The sequence below is a fragment of the Elephas maximus genome, chromosome 1 (genome assembly GCF_024166365.1).
Source record: "Elephas maximus indicus isolate mEleMax1 chromosome 1, mEleMax1 primary haplotype, whole genome shotgun sequence".
Classification (NCBI taxonomy): domain Eukaryota; kingdom Metazoa; phylum Chordata; class Mammalia; order Proboscidea; family Elephantidae; genus Elephas; species Elephas maximus.
Genome location: NC_064819.1, coordinates 150,741,515 through 150,762,101, shown reverse-complemented (window position 1 = coordinate 150,762,101; position 20,587 = coordinate 150,741,515). Strand labels below are relative to the sequence as shown.

Below are 20,587 nucleotides of genomic sequence, written 5' to 3'. Positions count from 1 at the left end.
ACCTTGCTTATTGGGTAACCTGTCTGTCCCTGGTTACAGCCCATTAGATAACAAAGAAGTCTGCTGGATTTCAAGACCTAAGAGGCTGGCAGATGAACAGCAAAGGGAACTGAGTGAGGAATGGGGAGCCTGACTGCCAACACTGCCTGCATCAGGAGGGCCATGGGAAATAACTCTCTGGGGTATGCAGGGGAAGTCACGGTTTTGGGACTTCTCCAGCAAAAGGTCTGGGGTGTACAGTGTCTGCATCAGGAAAACTGCACTGAGGTAGTCACTGGGTCAAGGCTGGAGCTGTGAGCCCATCAAGGTCTTTGCACTCTGGGATCTGTTCCCATACCTGTGCTGCTAGGAGCAAAAACAAAGAAAAACAGAAGCCACTACCTTGTGCCAAAGAGCCCTGTTAAAGCAACGGTCAAGCGTTCAGCTGCCAAGTGAAAGTTGGTGGTTCAAACACACAAGTTGCTCCACGGAAGAAAGGTGTGGCAGTCTGCTTCCATTACAGCCTAGAAAACCCTATGGGGCAGTTCTACTCTGTCCTGTAGGGTCGCTATGAGTTGGAATAGATTCGATGGCAATGAGTTTGGTTCCTTGTGTGAAGTCCCTTCAACATTCTCTACGGACAAAGCTTAACATCGTGTTTATTGCAAAGGAGAAATAAAAGGTCAAGCTCCAATATCGAAGAGCAAACAACAAAAGGATGATTTACAGCTGAGAGGGAATAAGTATCTGATAACTGGCACACCCAATACTCAGGGGTCTCATAAAGAATAAAGCATGATGAAACAATGAACTGGAAACACATTAAATTAAATTTCACTAAGAGTATGAAAAACATCTGATTGATTGCCGTTACTGTCATTTCTCCAATACGCTCTGAAAATAGGGTAGGTAAGTAAAAGGATACTAGTAAATAATATATCTCAGAAACTTCAGCTACTTGTAGCACTATAAACCAGTGGTCTCCAAACAGGAGTGTAAAACTGAAGAATGGTAAAAATAAATAAAACTTCTATTTCTATTAAATTTATGTTAAAAAAACCTTTATTATTTAATAAAGAGACTTGTCTTAGCCTGAGTTCTCTAAAGGAACAAAACTAGTAGAGAGAGTGTGTGTGTGTATAAATTAGTATAACCAAAAACAAAAAAAAAACTCCGTTGCGGTTCAGCCGTTCCAACTCACAGTGACCCTGTAAGACAGTGTAAAACTGCCCCACAGGGTTTCCAAGGAGTGGCTGGTAGATTTGAGCTGCCGATCTTTTAGTTAGCAGCCAAGCTCTTTAACCACTATGCCACCAGAGCTCCACAGATACAAGAAAATTACCTAGAATGCTACCCCAAGAGATGGAAAATGTAAGAGAGGTTAAGAGACATGGAAAAGGGAAAACTCCTTCCAGAAGTTATAAACTACATAACTGGGACCAACTGTTCTGCAGAATATATACAGATAGCAAGATTTATTTCAAGGAAATGGCTCACGCAATGGCTGGGAATTCCCAAATCCGTTGGTCAGGCATCAGGCTGGAGGCTTCTCCTGGCTCATTTGGTTGCAGGAACTGACGAACCCAAAATTCCAAGTGAGGTGGCAGCTGCTGGCTCATATCCCAGGAACTGGAGGTCAGAGGATGACGAGTTGGATGCAGGATTCAGAGCAAGCGAGTTTTGCCAGAACATTCATATATACTGGATGAAAGGCACATCCCAAGGGAAACTCCCCTTACAACAGATCCCAAAATGGGGGATAATTACATAATATTGAGAATCATGGCCTAGCCAAGTTGACACATAACACTAACCAACACAGGACTTAATTATATACTCTGAAATAGTACATGTGTATATATGTATGTATATATGCGTATGATTTATTATTACACATACCTATATTGGGGTTTCGTATATTAACCTCAAATAGCACTAAACAAAATGCTACATTCATGTTTCTGCTTTTCTGAAGTTTACTTTTAAAATGATCAAGCGTTACTATTGTGAATTCCCTTTGTACCCTAAAACAAATTTCAACAATCAACATCTATACCACTCCCTCCAAAAAAAAAAAAAAGAAACAGTTTTACTTAGTTTGGGTTTTGCTTTTTCTGTCTTTTTTTTTTTTAATTAAATTCTAGTTACTTGAGTTGGACAAATCAATAGTAGTCTCTATATAAACAGGGATAGTAAAAATTCTAGAGGTTGTTGAGGATTACATGAGTTAATTTCTCTCTCTCTCTCACACACACACACACAAACTTAAGTAATTCCTGGTACATAGTAAGCATGTAGTAAATGTAAGCTATTAAGTGGACTATTAATCATACAGTCCCCATGAGTCACATTTGACGGCAACTAACAATAACAATCATACAGTCGAGTTTGCTTTATAAAAGCTATAAGCCCTTTATCAAAGTGAATCTTTGTCCTGAACATAGATATCCAACGTCAGAACTGAGGTGGAATAAGAACGGTCAGAAAAATCTAATTTCAGTAAGGAATGGTTTCTCAAAGGCACAAAATCCACTCCCTTCCCCCAAATTAAGACCACCTTTTCAAGGAGTGCAGAAGAGATAATCATTTAACAAGATTCAATTACTGACTAAGGAACAAAATAAGGGCATGGTCCCTGCTTTTAAAGAGCTTCAATATGGCAGCTGGGGAGAGAGACAAACACAATCTTAGTACAGAGAGACTGTGATAAAAACCAAAAAAACATACAAAGTTCAATAAAAAGAGTAAGTTATTGAATCCATTTAAAAGTATACGAACGTCTCATGAAAAATACACAGGATTTGAAAATGCCTACTCTTATTACTGGTTAAGTAGTAGAATTTTCGCCTTCCTTGTGGGAGACCCAGGCTCTATTCCTGGCCAATGCACCTCAAGCACCGCCACCACCCGTCTGTTAGTGAAGGCTTGTGTGATGCTGAACAGGTTTCAGTAGAGCTTCCAGACTAACAAACTAGGAAGAATGGCCTGGTGATCTACTGCTGCCACCCCCCCCAAAAAATCAGCCAATGAAATCTCTATGGATCACAAAGGTCTCATCCCATTGTACATAGGGCTGCCATGAGTCAGGCACTGACTCAAAGGCAGCTAACAATTTTATCACAGATTATGGGGAGGAGATGTACAGAAATGGGATTGATAAAAGAAACACTAAGGAAGAAAGTTTAAACAGGTGAGGGAGGATACATAAACCACAGTATAATAACAAACTACATTCTTAAAGTTTAAGTTCTACCTCTCAGTATACTGAGTAGTGTCTGGGGTCCTAAAAGCTTATGAGTGGGCATCTAAGATACAACTATTGGTCTCTATTCATCTGGAACAAAAAAAAAGAGAAGGAAACCCAAAAATCAGAGAAAGAACCAGATCACAGGACTAATGTCACTAAGACAAAAACATCATAAAGCCATCACTGAAAACTTCCACATTATTTATCTACTTTTAAAAAGACTTTTAGCTTCATTACGTCTCTAAAAACCCACCCCATGCCCGTCAGTTTGTAGTACTGTCGTGACTTGTGTTGCTGTGATGCTGGAAGCCATGCCAATGGTATTTCAAATACTGGCACAGCCACCTATGGTGGACAGGTTTCAGCTGAGCTTCCAGGCCGAGAGACAGACTACAAAGAAGAACCTGGCAGTCTACTTCTGAAAAAAGTGGCCAGTGAAAACCTTATGAATAGCAGCAGAACACTGACTGATATAGTGCTGGAAGATGAGCCTCTCAGGTTGGAAGACACTCAGAATACAACTGAAGAAGAACTGCCTCATCAAAGCAGTCAATCAATGACGTGGATGGAGCAAAGCTTTCAGGACCATCATTTGCTAATATGGCACGGCTCGAAATGAGAAGAAACAGCTGCAAACATCCATTAATAATTGGAAAGCAGAATGTATGAAGTATGAATCTAGGAAAACTGGAAGTCGTCAAAAATGAAATGGAGCACATAAACATCAATACTTTAGGCATTAGTGAGCTGAAATGGACTTTTACTGGCCATTGTGAATCAGACAATCACATGATCTACTATGCCAGGAATGACATATTTAAGAGGAATGGTGTCGCATTCATCATCAAAAATAATATTTCAAGATCTATCCTGACGTACAACATTGTCATGATAGGATAATACGCATATACCTACAAGGAAGGCCAGTTAATACAACTTTCAAATTATTCAAATTTACACACCAAACACTAATGCCAAAAATGAGGAAATTGAAGATTTTTATCAACTTCTGCAGTATGAAATTGATCAAACATGCAATCAAGATGCACTGATAATTATCGGTGATTGCAATCCAAAAGTTGGAAACAAAGAAGGATATGTAGCTAGAAAATACTGCCTTGGTGAAAGAAACAATGCCAGAGAGTCCATGATAGAATTCTGCAAGACCAACAACTTACTCCTTGCAAATAAATACCTTTTTCTTAACACTATGAACGGTGACTATACGCATGGACCTCACCGGATGGAAAACATAGGAATCAATTCTGTGGAAAGAGAAGATAGAAAAGCTCAAGATCATCAGTCAGAACAAGACAAGGGGCTGACTGTGGAACAGACCATCCATTGCTCATATGCAAGTTTCAGCTGAAACTGAAGAAAATTAAAACAAGTCCAGAAAAACCACTATGACCAAAGATCAGAGGAGTTGTGGAATATCAAGGACATCATACATGAAGAAAGAAAAAGGTCATTAAAAAGATAGCGAAGAAAGAAGAGACCAAAATGGATTTCAAAAGAGACTCTGAAACATGCTCTTGAATGCAGAGTAGCTAAAATGAATGGACGAAATCATGAAGTAAAAGAGCTAAACAGAAGGTTTCAAAGGGCAGTTTGAGAAGACAAGTATCATAACAAAATGTGCAAAGACCTGGAGTTAGAAAATCGAAAGGGGGGTCTGGGGACCATGGATTCAGGGAACATCTGAGTCAACTGGCGTAACAACACTTATTAAGAAAATGTTCTTCATCTCACTTTGGTGAGGGCCATTTGGGGTCTTAAAAGCTTGAGAGTGGCCATCTAGGGTGCATCAATTGGTCCCAACCCACCTGGAGCAAAGGTGAATTAAGAACACCAAAGAAACAAGGAAAACATTACCCAAGAACAAAAGGCCCACATAAAACAGAGACTCCACCCGCCTGAGACCAGAAGTAGGTAGTTCCTGGCTACCACCAAAGACTGCCCTGACAGGGAATACAACAGACTGTCCCTGACAGAGCAAGAGAAAAGTATGAAGCAGAGCTCAAATTAACATACAAAGACCAGACTTAATGGTCTGACTGAGACTAGAGGAACCCCCAAAGACATGACCCCCAGGCTCTGTTAACCCAGAACCATTCCCAAAGCCAACTCTTCAGACAAAGATTAGTCTGAACTATAAAACATAAAATAATACTCGTGAAGAGTGTACTTCTTAGTTCAAGTAGATACATGAGACTAAATGGGCAGTTCCTGACCAGAGGCGGCATGAGAAGGCACAAAGGGATAGGAGCTGGTTGAATGGACATGGGAAACCCGAGGTGGAAAGGGGAAATGTGCTGTCACATTATAGGGACTGTCTGTAACTAGGCTCACATAACAAGATGTGTAAATTTTTGTATGAGAAATTAACTTGAGCTGTGAACTTTCACCTAAAGCACAACTTAAAAAAAGAAAGAACATCAAAGGGGAAGGACACAGCATTTCTCAAGCTGAAAGATCTGAAGAAAAAATTCAAGCCTCGAGCTGCAATTCTGAAGGATTTATGGACAAAATATTGAACAATGCAGAAAGCATCAAAAGCATCAAAAGAAGATGGAAGGAATATACGCAGTCACTGTACCAAAAAGAACTGGTCAATGTTCAACCATTTCAGGAGGTAGCATATGATCAAGAGCCCATGTGTACTGAAGGAAGAAGTCCAAGCTGCAGTGAAAGCACTGGTGAAAAACAAGGCTTGAGAAACTGAGGGAATACCAATTGAGATGTTGCAACAAATGGATGCAGCCCTGGAAGTACTCACTCGTCTATGCTAAGAAATTTGGAAGACAGCTACCTGTCCAATCAACTGGAAGAGATCCATATTTGTACCCATTCCAAAGAAAGGTGATCCAACAGAATGCGAAAATTATCAAACAATATCATTAATATTACACACAAGTAAAATTTTGCTGAATATAAGTAAAAAGCAGTTGCAGTTGCACTTCCTCAACAGGAAATTTCGAGAAATTCAAGTCAGATTCAGAAGAGGACATGCTAACATCAGATGGATCTTGGATGAAAGCAGAGACCACCAGGTAGGTGTTTACCTGTGTTGTATTGACTATGCAAAGGCATTTGACTATGTGGATCATAACAAATTATGGATAACACTGCAAAGAATGGGAATCTAGAACACTTAATTGTGCTCATGAGGTACCTGTACAAAGATCGAGGCAGTCATTCCAACAGAACAAAGGGATACTGCATGGTTTAAAGTCAGGAAAGGTGTGCATCAGGATTATATCCTTTCATCAGACGTAGTCAATCTGTATGCTAAGCAGATAATCCAAGAAGCTGGACTATATGAAGAACAGGGCATGAGGATTGGTGGAAGGTTTGTTACCAACCTATAATACGCACATGGCACAATCTTGCTTGCTGAAAGGGAAAATGACTTGAACCACTTACTGAAGAAGATCAAAGACTACAGCCTTCAGTATGGATTATACCCCAATATAAGGAAAACAAAAATCCTCACAACTGGACCAATAAGCAACATCATAATAAACAGAGAAAAGACTGAAGTTGTCAAGGATTGCATTTTACTTGGATCCACAATTAACGCCCACAGAAAAAGCAGTGAAGAAATCAAATGAAGTACTGCACTGGGCAAATCTGTTGCAAAAGACCTCTTGAAGGTTTTCAAAAGCAAAGATGTCACTTTGAGGACTAAGGTGCACCTGACGCAAGCCATGGTATTTTCAATTGCCTCACATAGATGCAAAGACTGAAGAACTGATGTCTTTGAATTACGGTGTTGGTGAAGAATAGTGAATATACTGTGGACTGACAAAAGAACGAACAAGTCTGTCTTGGAAGAAATACAGCCAGAGTGCTCCTTGGAAGCAAGGACAGCAAAACTTCGTCTCATGTCCTTTGGACATGTTATCAGAAGAGAACAGTCCCTGAAGAAGGACATCATGGTTGGTAAGGGTAGAGGGTCAGTGAAAAAGAGGAGGGCCCTCGACAATGCAGACTGACATAGTGGTGCTACAGTGGACTCAAACGTAGCAAGGATTGTGAGGGTGGCAGAGAAATGGGCAGTATGATTTGGAACCAACTCACTGGCACCTAATAACTACAATAGGACAAAAACACTGTGTTTGGGAGATAAAGAGAAGAAACCAATGGAATGATGAACAATTAGCAAAGACACTTCTTTTAGAAGAAAATAATGTCAAAAGATAATTATACTTGAACTCCCTTCACAATCTTTGGCAATGGTGCTATTATATTGTAGACTATTACTTACCTAGCTGTTCTGCAGAGGTGCCACTTCACTTACGGCAGCTTATTAGGTAAGACTCTGGAGGAGAATGTGATTTCCACTATTTACTTTTTACAAAGTAAAACCTCTACATAGATGACAAACTAAACAGTATTTATTAACACTAAGATTAATGTACTTTTATAAAGTTTCTGATTAGTCCTCTTAAATCAATATAAGCTAAAATTTACTGTATATTTCCAACATCATAATAATGAAACCACTCAACATTGTATCTTAACAATCACAATACCTTTAAGACAGATACTATTATAAACTGTATATATACAGTCTATACATGAAGACACAAAGAAACAAGCCTTAAGTCCCACAGGAAGTAACAAAGTTGAAATTCAAATCGTAGTCTAAAATCTGTACTTTCAGTTACTATGTAATTCTAGATTCTCTTTCATCCCTAGCCTTTGAAATCCTCAATTTAAAATTCTAGATAAAGAAAAGGTTTCAACTGTAAAGCCAATATTCTCCTGGCACACAGGGCACACACATCAACTCATCCCCCCCATTCCAAAGACAAAAGCATCTTTCATAAATTACTATGAAATCTAATCCTGTCTCCTCTAAAATGTAGGCTTCAAACAAGTTGATAAATCAGTAATTTAATGTTATTTTTCAAAGTGATAATAAATGACTTGAAAATAATACAACTATTAATGTTTTAAAAACTATGCTAGGCTAGCATCATACATAAAATATCAAAGCTGTTTTCAAATGGTTTAAGTGAAAATGAAAATATTACTTTATTCTACCATCATTTTAAACAAATATTTATGCCTTTGATGAATTCTCACCTTAACAAAAAAATAGGTCTTTATTTTCTCCATTTTAAAAATAAAGAAACAAAGAATTGTAAGTAGGATGCCAAGGGTCACAATAAACAATCATGTGAAAATTAGAACCAATGCCCTCAGAATTCTAAGATTTTAATTCACAACATCTAACGTGTTGTCCATTTCCAGCTCTTTGCACAGGTCATTATAATGCTTTACTTTGTCTTCTCGAGAGGCCCTTTGAAATCTTCTGTTCAGTTCTTTTACTTCATCAATTCCTCCTTTTGCTTTAGCTGCTTGATGCTCAAGAGCAAGTTTCAAAGTCTCCTCTGACATCCATCTTTCTTTCCTGTCTTTTCAGTGACCTCTTGCTTTCTTCATGGATGATGTCCTTGATGTCATTCCACAACTCGTCTGGTCTGCGGTCACTAGTGTTCAATGAGTCAAATCTATTCTTCAGATGGTCTCTAAATTCAGGTGGGATATACTCAAGGTCATATTTTGGGTCTCGTGGACTTGCTGTGATTTTCTTCAGTTTCAGCTTGAACTTGCAAATGAGCAAGTTGGCCCCTGGCCTTGTTCTGACTGATGATACTGAGCCTTTCCATCGTCTTTCCACAGATGTAGTCAATTTGATTTCTGTGCGTTCCATCTGGAGAGGTCCATGTGTACAGCCGCCGTTTATGATGGTGAAAAAAGGTATTTGCAATGACGAAGTCATTGGTCTTGCAAAATTCTATCATTCGATCTCCGGCACCGTTTCTATGACCAAGGCCATATTTTCCAGCTACTGATCCTCCTTCTCTGTTTCCAACTTTCGCATTCCAATCACCAGTAATTACCAATGCTTTTTGACTGCATGTTCGATCAATTTCAGACTGCAGCTCGGCGTTTCTCAAGCTGAAAGAACTGAAGAAAAAATTCAAGCCTTGAGATGCAATAGTGAAGGATTCCATGGGGAAAATATTAAACGACACAGGAAGCATCAAAAGAAGATGGAAGGAATACACAGAGTCATTATAACAAAGAGAATTAGTCGATATTCAACCATTTCAAGAGGTGGCATATGATCAAGAACCGATGGTACTGAAGGAAGAAGTCCAAGCTCCTCTGAAGGCATTGGTGAAAAACAAGGCTCCAGGAATTGATGGAGTATCAATCCAGATGTTTCAACAAACAGATGCAGTGGTGGAGGTGCTCACTTGTCTATGCCAAGAAATATGAAAGACAGCTTCCTGGCCAACTGACTGGAAGAGATCCATATTTATGCCTATTCCCAAGAAAGGTGATCCAACCAAATGTGGAAATTATAGAACAATATCATTAATATCACACGCAAGTAAAGTTTTGCTGAAGATCATTCAAAAACAGCTGCAGCAGTATATCGACAGGGAACTGCCAGAAATTCAGGCTGGTTTCAGAAGAGGACGTGGAAACAGGGATATCATTGCTGATGTCAGATGGATCCTGGCTGAAAGCAGAGAATACCAGAAGGATGTTTACCTGTGTTTTATTGACTATGCAAAGGCATTCGACTGTGTGGATCATAACACACTATGGATAACACTGCGAAGAATGGGAATTCCAGAACACTTAACTGTGCTCATGAAGAACCTTTACATGGACCAAGATGCAGTTGTTCAGACAGAACAAGGGAATACTGATTGGTTTAAAGGCAGGAAAGGTGTGCATCAGGGTTGTATTCTTTCACCATACCTATTTAATCTGTATGCTGAACAAATAATACAAGAAGCTGGACTATATGAAGAACAACGGGGCATCAGGATTGGAGGAAGACTCATTAACAAACTGTGTTATGCAGATGACACAATCTTGCTTGCTGAAAGTGAAGAGGACTTGAAGCACTAACGAAGATCAAAGACCACAGCCTTCAGTATGGATTACACCTCAACATAAAGAAAACAAAAATCCTCACGACTGGACCAATGAGCAGCATCATGATAAACAGAGAAAAGATTGAACTTGTCAAGGATTTCATTTTACTTGGATCCACAACAGCCATGGAAGCAGCAGTCAAGAAATCAAAAGATGCATTGCATTGGGCAAATCGGCTGCAAAGGACCTCTTCAAAGTTTTGAAGAGCAAGGATGTCACCCTGAAGACTAAGGTATACCTGATCAAGCTATGGTATTTTCAATCACATCGTATGCATGTGAAAGCTGGACAATGAATAAGGAAGACCAAAGAAGAGTTGACGCCTTTGAATTGTGGTGCTGGTGAAGAATATTGAATATACCATGGACTGCCAAAAGAACGAACAAATCTATCTTGGAAGTAGTGTGGCCAGAATGCTTCTTAGAGGCAAGGATGGTGAGACTGCACCTTGCATACTTTGGACATGTTGTCAGAAGGGATCAGTCCCTGGAGAAGGACATCATGCTTGGCAGAGTACGGGGTCAGCGGAAAAGAGGAAGACCCTCAACAAGGTGGACTGACACAGTGGCTGCAACAATGAGCTCAAGCGTAACGACTGTAAGGATGGCGCAGGACCAGGCAGTGTTTCGTCCTGTTGTGCATAGGGTCACTATGAGTTGAAACTGACTGGACAGCACCTAACGACAGACAACAACAACGTGTTGTCAAGCAAAGTGTATATGCAAGACAGAATCTAGAGTGATAATGTAATTTTTTCTCAGGTAAAAGACTTAGACATGATGCTTTTGGAGGGGAAAATAAATTCCACATCACAAATGTATTCTTTCAAGATAGATAAATGACCAAAGATCTTTTGGTATTAAAAATAATTTAGGCAGCATTTGCAACATCAGGTCACCTTTTCAGAAATATTTTATAAGTAGGTCACATTACTGAATATACTAAGTCTGACTCACTTCTTGCCAACATAATCAATTCTACATACCAGGGCTAATTCTTAATTACTAAAGAAGCAGTAGTTATGATACAAGTATTCGGAAATGTTTCCTGTAAAATACCTTCACACTGATGATGAACTTCATGGTCAATTTGTTTGAAGGTATCAATTTTATGCACAATGTTATGTCATATGATACACAATATCCTATTTTAGACAGGTAAAATGTTCAAAATTTTTCCCCCGTAACAGGTTTGCAATAAAGTTATCCAAATATGGATTTGTTAAGTAAAGGAAGTTACCAGATTCAAATTATTGAAGTATCAATCTTTTAATAAGTATTTTATTAATCTGTTTCATTCTTTTGAATAAGCTCTTATAAAAGTTTCGTTTAGAAAATTAAAAATCATAATTTAAATATTTCAGAACATAAATTGACAAGATGTTAAAGCTTCTGAGTTAAATGCATAATGAAGTTTCTAAAGTTTTTCATGTTGACAGAGATTTACCCTGTTTGCAGAAATTAGAGAAACTTCAAGAACATGTGCTTGTTTTGCCAAAAATGACTGTACATTTTTATATAGAAAAATACAGAAGATACTATTAATTTTGAGTAAGTAAAAATTCTAAATGCCTAGTTTTGATGATAATGGCTTATCTAAAAGAAGTACAAAAATCATTTCTATTTACTGTAAATAATTTGCTCTGTCACAAAAATATCTGCTTCAATTAACTTTGGTAATCCAAAATAACAACTGCACCTAATTTAAGTATTTTATATATGAGAACTTTCTGATATCCCTGTAAAACTGACTAGGATGGGGATGAAATCAACCAAGAATACTGCTTCCAAATTTAGATTACTTCTTTTTAAATATAAAACCCCTATCTAGGAGGTATGAAGCTCATATGTAATATTCACCTACCATCTCAGGCACCAATAAGGGTGCCAGATGTTCCACATGAGTACCTGATACCTGAGATTCATGTTTTTAAAGCATTGCTTAGTTTTAGTCATTTAACGATATACCTCAGTCTTCTTAAACAATGGGTAATAAATGTTTAACATTTTATAGTGAATCAAGGTCGTATTATTTAAGTTATTATATACTAATGATGAAATCTCAGGAGGCAATTTGGGTAAAATGAGATGTTTAAACAGACTAAATGGCTCTTCATGCCTATGATTTCATAGTTCTTCAAATTAAACTATTTATTTTGAGTAAAACATCTAACAGTACCTGTTTTGAACATTAATTCTCTTCTTTGATCTGCTAAGTCCTACCTCTAACTACCCGCTTCACCCCATTTGCAGATTGTGGCAACTAGCTAAATTTCTTATGATTACATGTAAAATAACATTACTGATTTTAGCAATAGTCTGAGTATGGGCAAGAGAGCCTTCAGCCAGAGACAATGTAGAAGAGCTTTAAGGAGTGCTCTTTTTGTTCTGCTTTTATGGGTAAAGAGAGGGTTTGCACTATGAATATTCACGTCTGCTTTAATTCTAAATGCCAGTTAGTGGAGTATTTCTATACTGAAGATTTCAACCAAATTTTTTTTTTCCCTATATGAAATAAACGACACGACGGCACTAGGTTTAGGTTTTTTTTATATGAAATAAAAGTCTACTAAGTGATTTCCATTTTACTAATCAAATACACCCTATCTGGATCAGCAAAGAATTCCTACCCAATCTCAGTGCACATTACCTCCTTCACTGCATAAAAAGTGGCAAAACATATTTGACAAACATGGTTCTACCTAACCTCACGACTGCTACAGAAAAACTGAATGTACTAACGTTCTAGCAAGGATGCCATTAAAACAAAGAAGATTTAAGAGTCAGTTTTACTTTAAGCGAAGAACTTGTACTTAGAAAAGAAAAATTAAAGATTCAGGATTGCCTTCAGAAATTTAACTTTTACAAATCCTTCACTGAATTACCAATTATTTTTTCCTATGTAAACAGTACAGTGTCTGACACAAATTAAGCACCCAGTAAGTGTTAATGGAATAAATAACAAAAGTTGATTTTTCCTGCCTCCTCAGTTCACTTCCTAGTTTGAAAAAAAAAAAAAAAAAAGACATAGAGTAGCATAATCTATATTTCAGGAAAAGAGTCAAGTAACTCTTTAACAACCATAGAATGTTGGAGAGCAGACAGCAAAGTATACTGAATCTGGACCTGGATTCAAACCATGTAATATCTCCGAGATCTTGGACAAATCAAAATTCACATTGTTCAAACTAGTTAAGGGCTAATAAAGTTTTGAAGGAAAAACTCAAAACAAATATGGAGAATGTACTACATTCAAGGCAATATAGCTGCAATGAGAGAACCCAAACTACTTGGGGACACAGAGCATAAAGAGATGTCAAGTTAAACTATATGAGTACGAGGCAATACAGAAGTAAGGCAACAGATGCAGATGGTAACCCATATTTACACATTTTCCTCATCAAAAATTGACAACACTGGCAAATCGATTTTTAAATAGATTGAAACTAACTCAAATTAAATTAAGTTGTACTGAAAAATCCATGATACACAAGCAATATAACACAGGTCACTTAAAGGATCACTGAAAGAAGTCAGGACTACCTCAATGGGCACGTGCAGACCAGAAAATATGAAATGTAGGGCTGTAAGGTACAAGCAGAACTAAAAATAACTCAAGAACCATTTCACTTGTTTATAGTATCTTCCTTGTGCCAGATATTGTGCTAGGTGTTTTCATCACTATCTCCACAACCACTCTGTATGATTTAAGTATTATCATTCCCCTCCCCTCTAGCCTTACTTTTTCAGACAAGGCAAGCATGACTTACAGAGCTAAATATTATATAGGAAGATTGTAGGGGAGCTCGTGTTTGAACTCAAAGCTGTCTGACTTTCCACTATGTAACGTAGCTCCTCTATGCAGTCACAAAGGTAGTAAAATGAACAGCTATATATGTGAAGAATAAACAAAACAACTTAGATGGAGCAGAAAGTTACTGTAAGAGAGCAATCAAAAGTAAGGTTGAAAAAAGTAAACAAAAAATAGAGGGAGAGCACTGGGATCACGCTTACATTTAGACTTTATCCTATGTACCAGAGTGGTGCAATGGATCGCTTTTATATGGTCTTTCTAACCACAGTCTTGTAATTCCCACCAAAAGATTGAGCAGTGCTCTGCAAATAATGTGTTTGTGGCCCACCAGGGGGACTGGACAGCTTGTTAATAACACAAATAAGTTGCGTGGCACCCTTGTGGGGGTGGGACCATGCAAATAAGGTACATGGAACCCTGGCAAGGGAACTCGTCAGTTTTGCTATCCCACTAGGCTTAAAATGAGCCATCCTGGAGGCAGAAAGGGGAGGGGGGTGGGACCTCATTACCACCAAGAAAAGACAGGCACAGAGCGTGTCCTTTGGACGTGGGTCCCTGCACTGAGAACATCCTAGTCCCACGAGACAGAGAGAGAGAGAAAGCTGTAACACCGGAGATGGCACAAAACAGAGAGAAGCGGTGGCAGCAGGACCAGGAAACTGGCGCAGTGGGTTTCCTGGCCCACAGAGTAAGGTGGTTACAGTGGTCGTGCTGACCCACAGAGTGAGACAGCTGCATGTCTTTGGGCACCAGGCTTTCTGGTGGGGTGGGGTGCCTCCTGGCATGGCTTGCAGACCCATGGAGCTAAAAGACCTGAGCACTTTCTGGCTAAGGCTTACCGGCAGAGTGGGGTCCCCATGGGCACATATTGCTGGAACTAAAGAACTCTGTAACACTTGTCCAAGCAGAACAGAGGCCAGGCTGGCCCAAGAGGCCCGAGGCGCTTAGGGCTGAGAGCCAGAAAGAGGCCTGCCTGTGGGCATGGCAGAGAACCTGTCCTGACTGTAGAACTATATCCTGAGTCATCCCTGATCCTGAATTGTAGCCTGTTACTTCCCCAATAAAAAAAAAAATTTTAATAAACCCCGTTAACTTTGAGTAGGGACTATGAGTTCTGTATGGCCAGTGCAATGAATTATCAAATTATTGAACCCAGTAGAGAAGTAGAGTACTGTGGGAGGGATGGCTGGTGCCAAAATTGGCTTAAAAAAAAAAAAAAAAGTTGGAGGGATGAGATACATCTGACCTCTACCTCATAGGAATCAGCCTTGGACCGTTCATCTTGATTCTCCTCCCCGCTTGTGAAGTTAGAGGGGGTCGGACGCCCCTGCCACACCATTTTTATAACCAGTATTTATCAAATTGGGTTCTGTGGGCATATGCTGGGTTCCTTACATTCCCTATATAAAATTTAAAACTGTATTTTAATTTTGATTCTTTTAAATAAAATGTAAGAATGTTCTGGATCAACTACACTAGAAGGCCACCTTTTAACTCCAGGTCTATCCTGTCTGCCTATGTGTTTACTATTGAATTGGATTCCAGTTATCTCTCAAAGCACTGTTTTTCAAATTGTTGTTTATGACTTATTAAAAATGAAAAAACCAAACCCATTGCTGTTGAGTTGATTCCGGCTCATAGTGACTCTATAGGACAGAGTAGAACTGCCCCATAGGGCTTCCTAAGCTGTCATCTTTACTGGAGCAGGTTGCCAGATCTTTTCTTCTGTGGACCCACTGTTGTGAACCGCAGACCTTTCGGTTAGCAGCCAAGAGCTTAACCAGTGCACCATCAGGGCTCCTTGGCAGCACTCTACTGAAGAGAATTTAAAATTTGACCTTTTGATTAGCAGCCGAACTCTTAACAACTGTACCACTAGGAAAAAAACAAAAATCAAACCTGTTGCCATCAAGTCAATTCTGGCTTATAGCATACCTGTAAGACAGAGCAGAACTGCCCCACAGGGATTCCAAGGAGGGCCTGGTGGATTTGAACTGCAAACCTTTTGGTTAGCAGCCGAACTCTTCACCTCTACGACACCAGGGTTTCTGAATTTTAACAAGTAAACTTGGTTAAACATGTGTACTTAGAGACTAACCATTAGTTTTTGTTTGCTTGTTTCTAACGTAAAGTTAAGGTGGAAATGTAACAGATTTGCAACTCTCAATGCCATATAAAAAACAGTGACTCAAATGGCTCTCCTAGAAAGCAGCGCAAAGTTACAAGCTGCATGGGGTATGTGACAAACACATCGATGAAAAGTAAACCTTTCCTTTTATAAATAGAAGAGGCTACTAACATACTTCAATTCAAGAATGGTTAATTTCATAAACTGGATTTATCTGTGTGAGTTGGGAAAATAAAGAAACCTTTCATCTTTGACAGAAATTTCAAGGTATAAAATAAGCACAGCAGCAGTTTCATAGTTAAAATCTTTGGTTTTACAGGTTAGTGATATAAAATCTTATGAAAAGCAACTGTAGAATGTATCTTTTCTTCCCCCATGTTAATTTAGGGCCAAGAAGCGTCAAGAAGGAGGTAAGCAGAGCTTAATACAGTTTTCCCCTTTGCTAAAACTGGTTTAAGGATATGCTGGAAAGTGGAATTTATTATCTCCAGCATGTAATAATACTAATTACGAACATTTAAAAAATTATTTCCCATGAGCATTATCTTAACTTTTAAAATTTAAATGACTTATTACTCCCTCAATACCTAAAGTAATTATCACTATTTAACAAGCAAACCATCCTTCCTTCTGATCTGAAGACATGTCCTACAAATTAATTTACAATAGCTCATAATAGTAAAAAAAAATTCTAGTTTTTTAAGGAAAATGATTAAGCATTCTCAGAGCTTTTAGTCACTATAGTTAAAGCTAAGCAAAACAAGTACTTAAAGAACAATCAACTTGTAACAAACTGATCGAACAGAAATGCACAATCAATCATTTTAAATACACAATTCGAATACTGAGTAGCTCTCCTAACAGTTTTCACTTGATTTTTATTTCTTATACCAGTAAGGCATTGACAATGGTCAATTAAGGTACTAAGGTCTAGCTCAAACCCTACCACTTCAGTACGGCCTTTCCTGAAACCCAAGCCTGATGATCTTATTACTGCCTATTCTGAACTCTTTACTGAAATTATATCCATAAAATTAAGTCACCCCGTAAACACCTACCAATAATTAACTGATTAATTACATACAGCCATAGTCTGGAATGATTATACAGTTGTAAAACAGCCATACATCTACATATAGAGCTGTGGTATGATTTTGAACATACTCTTGTACATTAAAAAAAAAAAGCAAGATGTATATAGTATGTTTTCATCTGTAACTTTTTTTTAAAAAAAGCCAAAACTATTTCAGGAGAGATGCATAAAAACCTATTAGGTGATTGCTTCTGTGGAAGGTGACTGGACGTCTGTGGTGGGAAGGTGATCAACTAACTCTTTGTTATATGCCCTTTCTCAGTGTTTGGATTTTTTAATCACTTTAATGTTTAAAATCTTAAATTTAATAAAATGCTTAAAATCTAAATTTTAATAAAAATTTAGAGAACTCAAAATAAAACAAAACTAGAAAAAGTTTTTAGCTATGACATTTCCAATCAGCGTCTGATCTCTAAAATCTACATGATACTGCAAAAACTCAACTACAAAAAGACAATCCAATTAAAAAATGGGCAAAGGATATGAACAGGCACTTCACTAAACAAGACATTCAGGTAGCTAACAGATACATGAGAAAATGCTCACAATGATTAGCCATTAAGGAAATGCAATCAAAACTACAATGAGATTCCATTTCACTCCAACAAGGCTGGCATTAATCCAAAAAACACAAAACAATAAATGCTGGAGAAGCTGTGGAGAGACTGGAACATTTATACACTGCTGGTGGGAATCTAAAACGGTACCACCACCTTGGAAATCAATTTGGCACTTCCTTAAAAAACTAGAAATAGAAGTACCATATGATCCAGCAATCCCACTCCTTAGAATATATCATAGAGAAATAAGAGCCTTTATATGAACAGATATATGCACACTGTTCATTACAGCACTGTTTACAATAGCAAAAAGATGGAAGCAACCAACGTGTCTATCAAGGGTTGAATGGATAAATTATGGTATATTCACACAACAGAATATTATACATCAATAAAGAACAATGAAGGATCTGTGAAACATTTCATAACGCAGAGGAATCTGGAAAAGCATTATGCTGAGTGAAACTCGTCAGTTGCAAAAGGACAAATATTGTATGAGACCACCATTACAAGAACTTGAAAAATAGTTTAAACAGAGAAGAAAATATTCTTTGATGGTTAAGAGTGGAGGGAGGGAGGGAGGGAGGGAGGGAGGGAGGGAGGGAGGGAGGGAGGGAGGGAGGGAGGGAGGGAGGGGTTTTTCACTAATTAGATACTAGGTAAGAACTATTTTAGGTGAAGGGAAAGACAACACACGATACAAGAGAGGTCAGCACAACTGGACTAAACCAAAAGCAAAGAACCTTCCTGATAAACTGAACGCTTCAAAGGCCGTGTAGCAGGGGCGGGGGTTTGGGGACCATGGTTTCAGGGCACATCTAAGTCAATTGGCATAATAAAATCTATTAAGAAAACATTCTGCATCCCACTTTGGAGAGTGGCTTCTGATGTCTTAAATACTAGCAGGCAGCCATCTAAGATGCATCAATGGGTCTCAACCCACCTGGAACAAAGATGAATGAAGAACATCAAAGACACAACGTAATTTTGAGCCCAAGAGATAGAAAAGCCCACATAAACCAGAGACTCCATCACCCTGAGACGAGAAGAACAAGATGGTGCTGGGCTAGAACTGATGACTGCCCTGACAGGGAACAAAAGAGAGAATCCCTGAGGAAGCAGGAGAGCAGTGGGATGCACACCTCAAATCCTCATAAAAAGACCGGACTTAATGGTCTAACTAAGACTGGAAGGACCTTGGAGGTCACGGTCTCCAGACCTTCTGTTAGCCTAAGAGAGGAACCATTCCCAAAGCCAACTCTTCAGACAGGCATTGGAGTGGACTATGGGATAGAAAATGATACTGGTGAGGAGTGAGCTTCTTCGATCAAGTAGACACATGAGACTATGTGGGCAGCTCCTGCCTGGAAAGGAGATGAGAGGGCAAAGGGGGTCAGAAGCTGGTCAAATGGACACGAAAATAGAGTATGGAGGGAAGGAGTGTGCTGTCTCATTAAAGAGAGAACAACTAGGAGTATATATAAAAAAAAAAAAGATCAAGGTGTATATAAATTTTTGTACGAGAGACTGACTTGATTTGTAAACTTTCACTTAAAGCACAATAAAAATTAAAAAATAAAACAAAACTTATTTTTTAATGATATACTCTCTTGACATTTCTTCGATTGTCATCTTGAAGTGATATTTAAATCTTATCTTAAGTTGTTATCCTACTAGACTCTCAGGTATCTTATTGTATCCCTTATAGCATCTAAAGAGCCCTAGTGGGGCAGTGGTTAAAGCAATCGACTGCTAACTGAAAGGTCAGCAACGCAAACCCACCAACAAGTCCATGGGAGAAAGATGTGGCCGTCTGCTTCCGCAGAGATTTACGGCCTTGGCAACTCTATGGGGTCACTTAACTCCACGGCAGTGGGTTTGTTCTGGTTTGGTTTTATACCATCTAAATCTTGTCCTTACATATACTTTCTTTAAAAGTAAAGAATTCCAATTATATCGAAAGGTCAAATCTCTGCTTTAATCAGGACGATTATGTATGCTGAATTTGCTATCTTCTTTAACCTAGTAAAACTGAATTGTTTTAATAATTAATTGCTTATAATTTCTGTGAAGGAAAAATTTTCTTGATCTCTCATGTTCAGTGTGAATTATATTTAAATGTGGTTGAAGATCATTTACCCTGACCTTTTCCAGATAAACTATGTTTCAAAACTTGGATATCTTAATATGAAAAGAGCATAATGACTTAAAAAAATAATCTTAATATATTCTTTTTCTATTCAATAAGTATCTGGGCAGGGGAGATAAATTTCCACAATACAGTATATGGTTGCTGTGAGGTGATACACTCAACGACAATGGGTTGGTTTGGTTGGTTAGGTCTATCCTGATCACTTCAGAGAATTCAGCATTCTTGGCCCATGGGCACTAAATGCCAGTATCACATCCCCAGTCACTGAGACAATCAAAAAACTGATCCCACATATTTTCAAATGCCACTGAAGAGAAAACTGCAGGAAGAAAAAGTAACTATGCCTAGTCAAGAAGCATTGCTCACAGGAACTATGGAACGAAACAAAAATTTCCCCCACAACTGCAATTCAACCCTTTAAAACAGTTTTCAGCCACCAGAAGATAAATAAACAACAACAACAACAAAAAACCACTGCTGTTGAGTCCAGTCATTCTGACTCACAGCGACCGTATAGGAAGAGTAAATTGCCCCATAGGGTTTGCAAGGCTGTAATCTTTGTGGGAACAGACTGTCACATCTTTCTCCTGTGGAGTGGCTGGTGGATTTGAACCGCCAACCTTTTGGTTATCAGCTGAGCACTTAA

General features: G+C 38.5%; 1 protein-coding gene across 4 annotated transcripts in view; it reads right to left on the bottom strand.

The window, feature by feature from the left end:
- Positions 1-20,587, bottom strand: part of ZNF292 (zinc finger protein 292) — a 114,757-nt gene that overhangs the window by 87,188 nt on the left and 6,982 nt on the right. Inside the window, exon 2 of one of the 4 annotated variants that reach the window (XM_049896871.1) lies at positions 1,479-1,608. The exons of the other annotated variants lie outside the window; for them this stretch is intronic. Within the exon in view, the coding sequence (XP_049752828.1) occupies positions 1,479-1,598 (120 nt within the window). The 5' untranslated portion in view covers positions 1,599-1,608. The remainder of the gene's footprint in view (positions 1-1,478; positions 1,609-20,587) is intronic. 4 annotated transcript variants of the gene reach the window in all.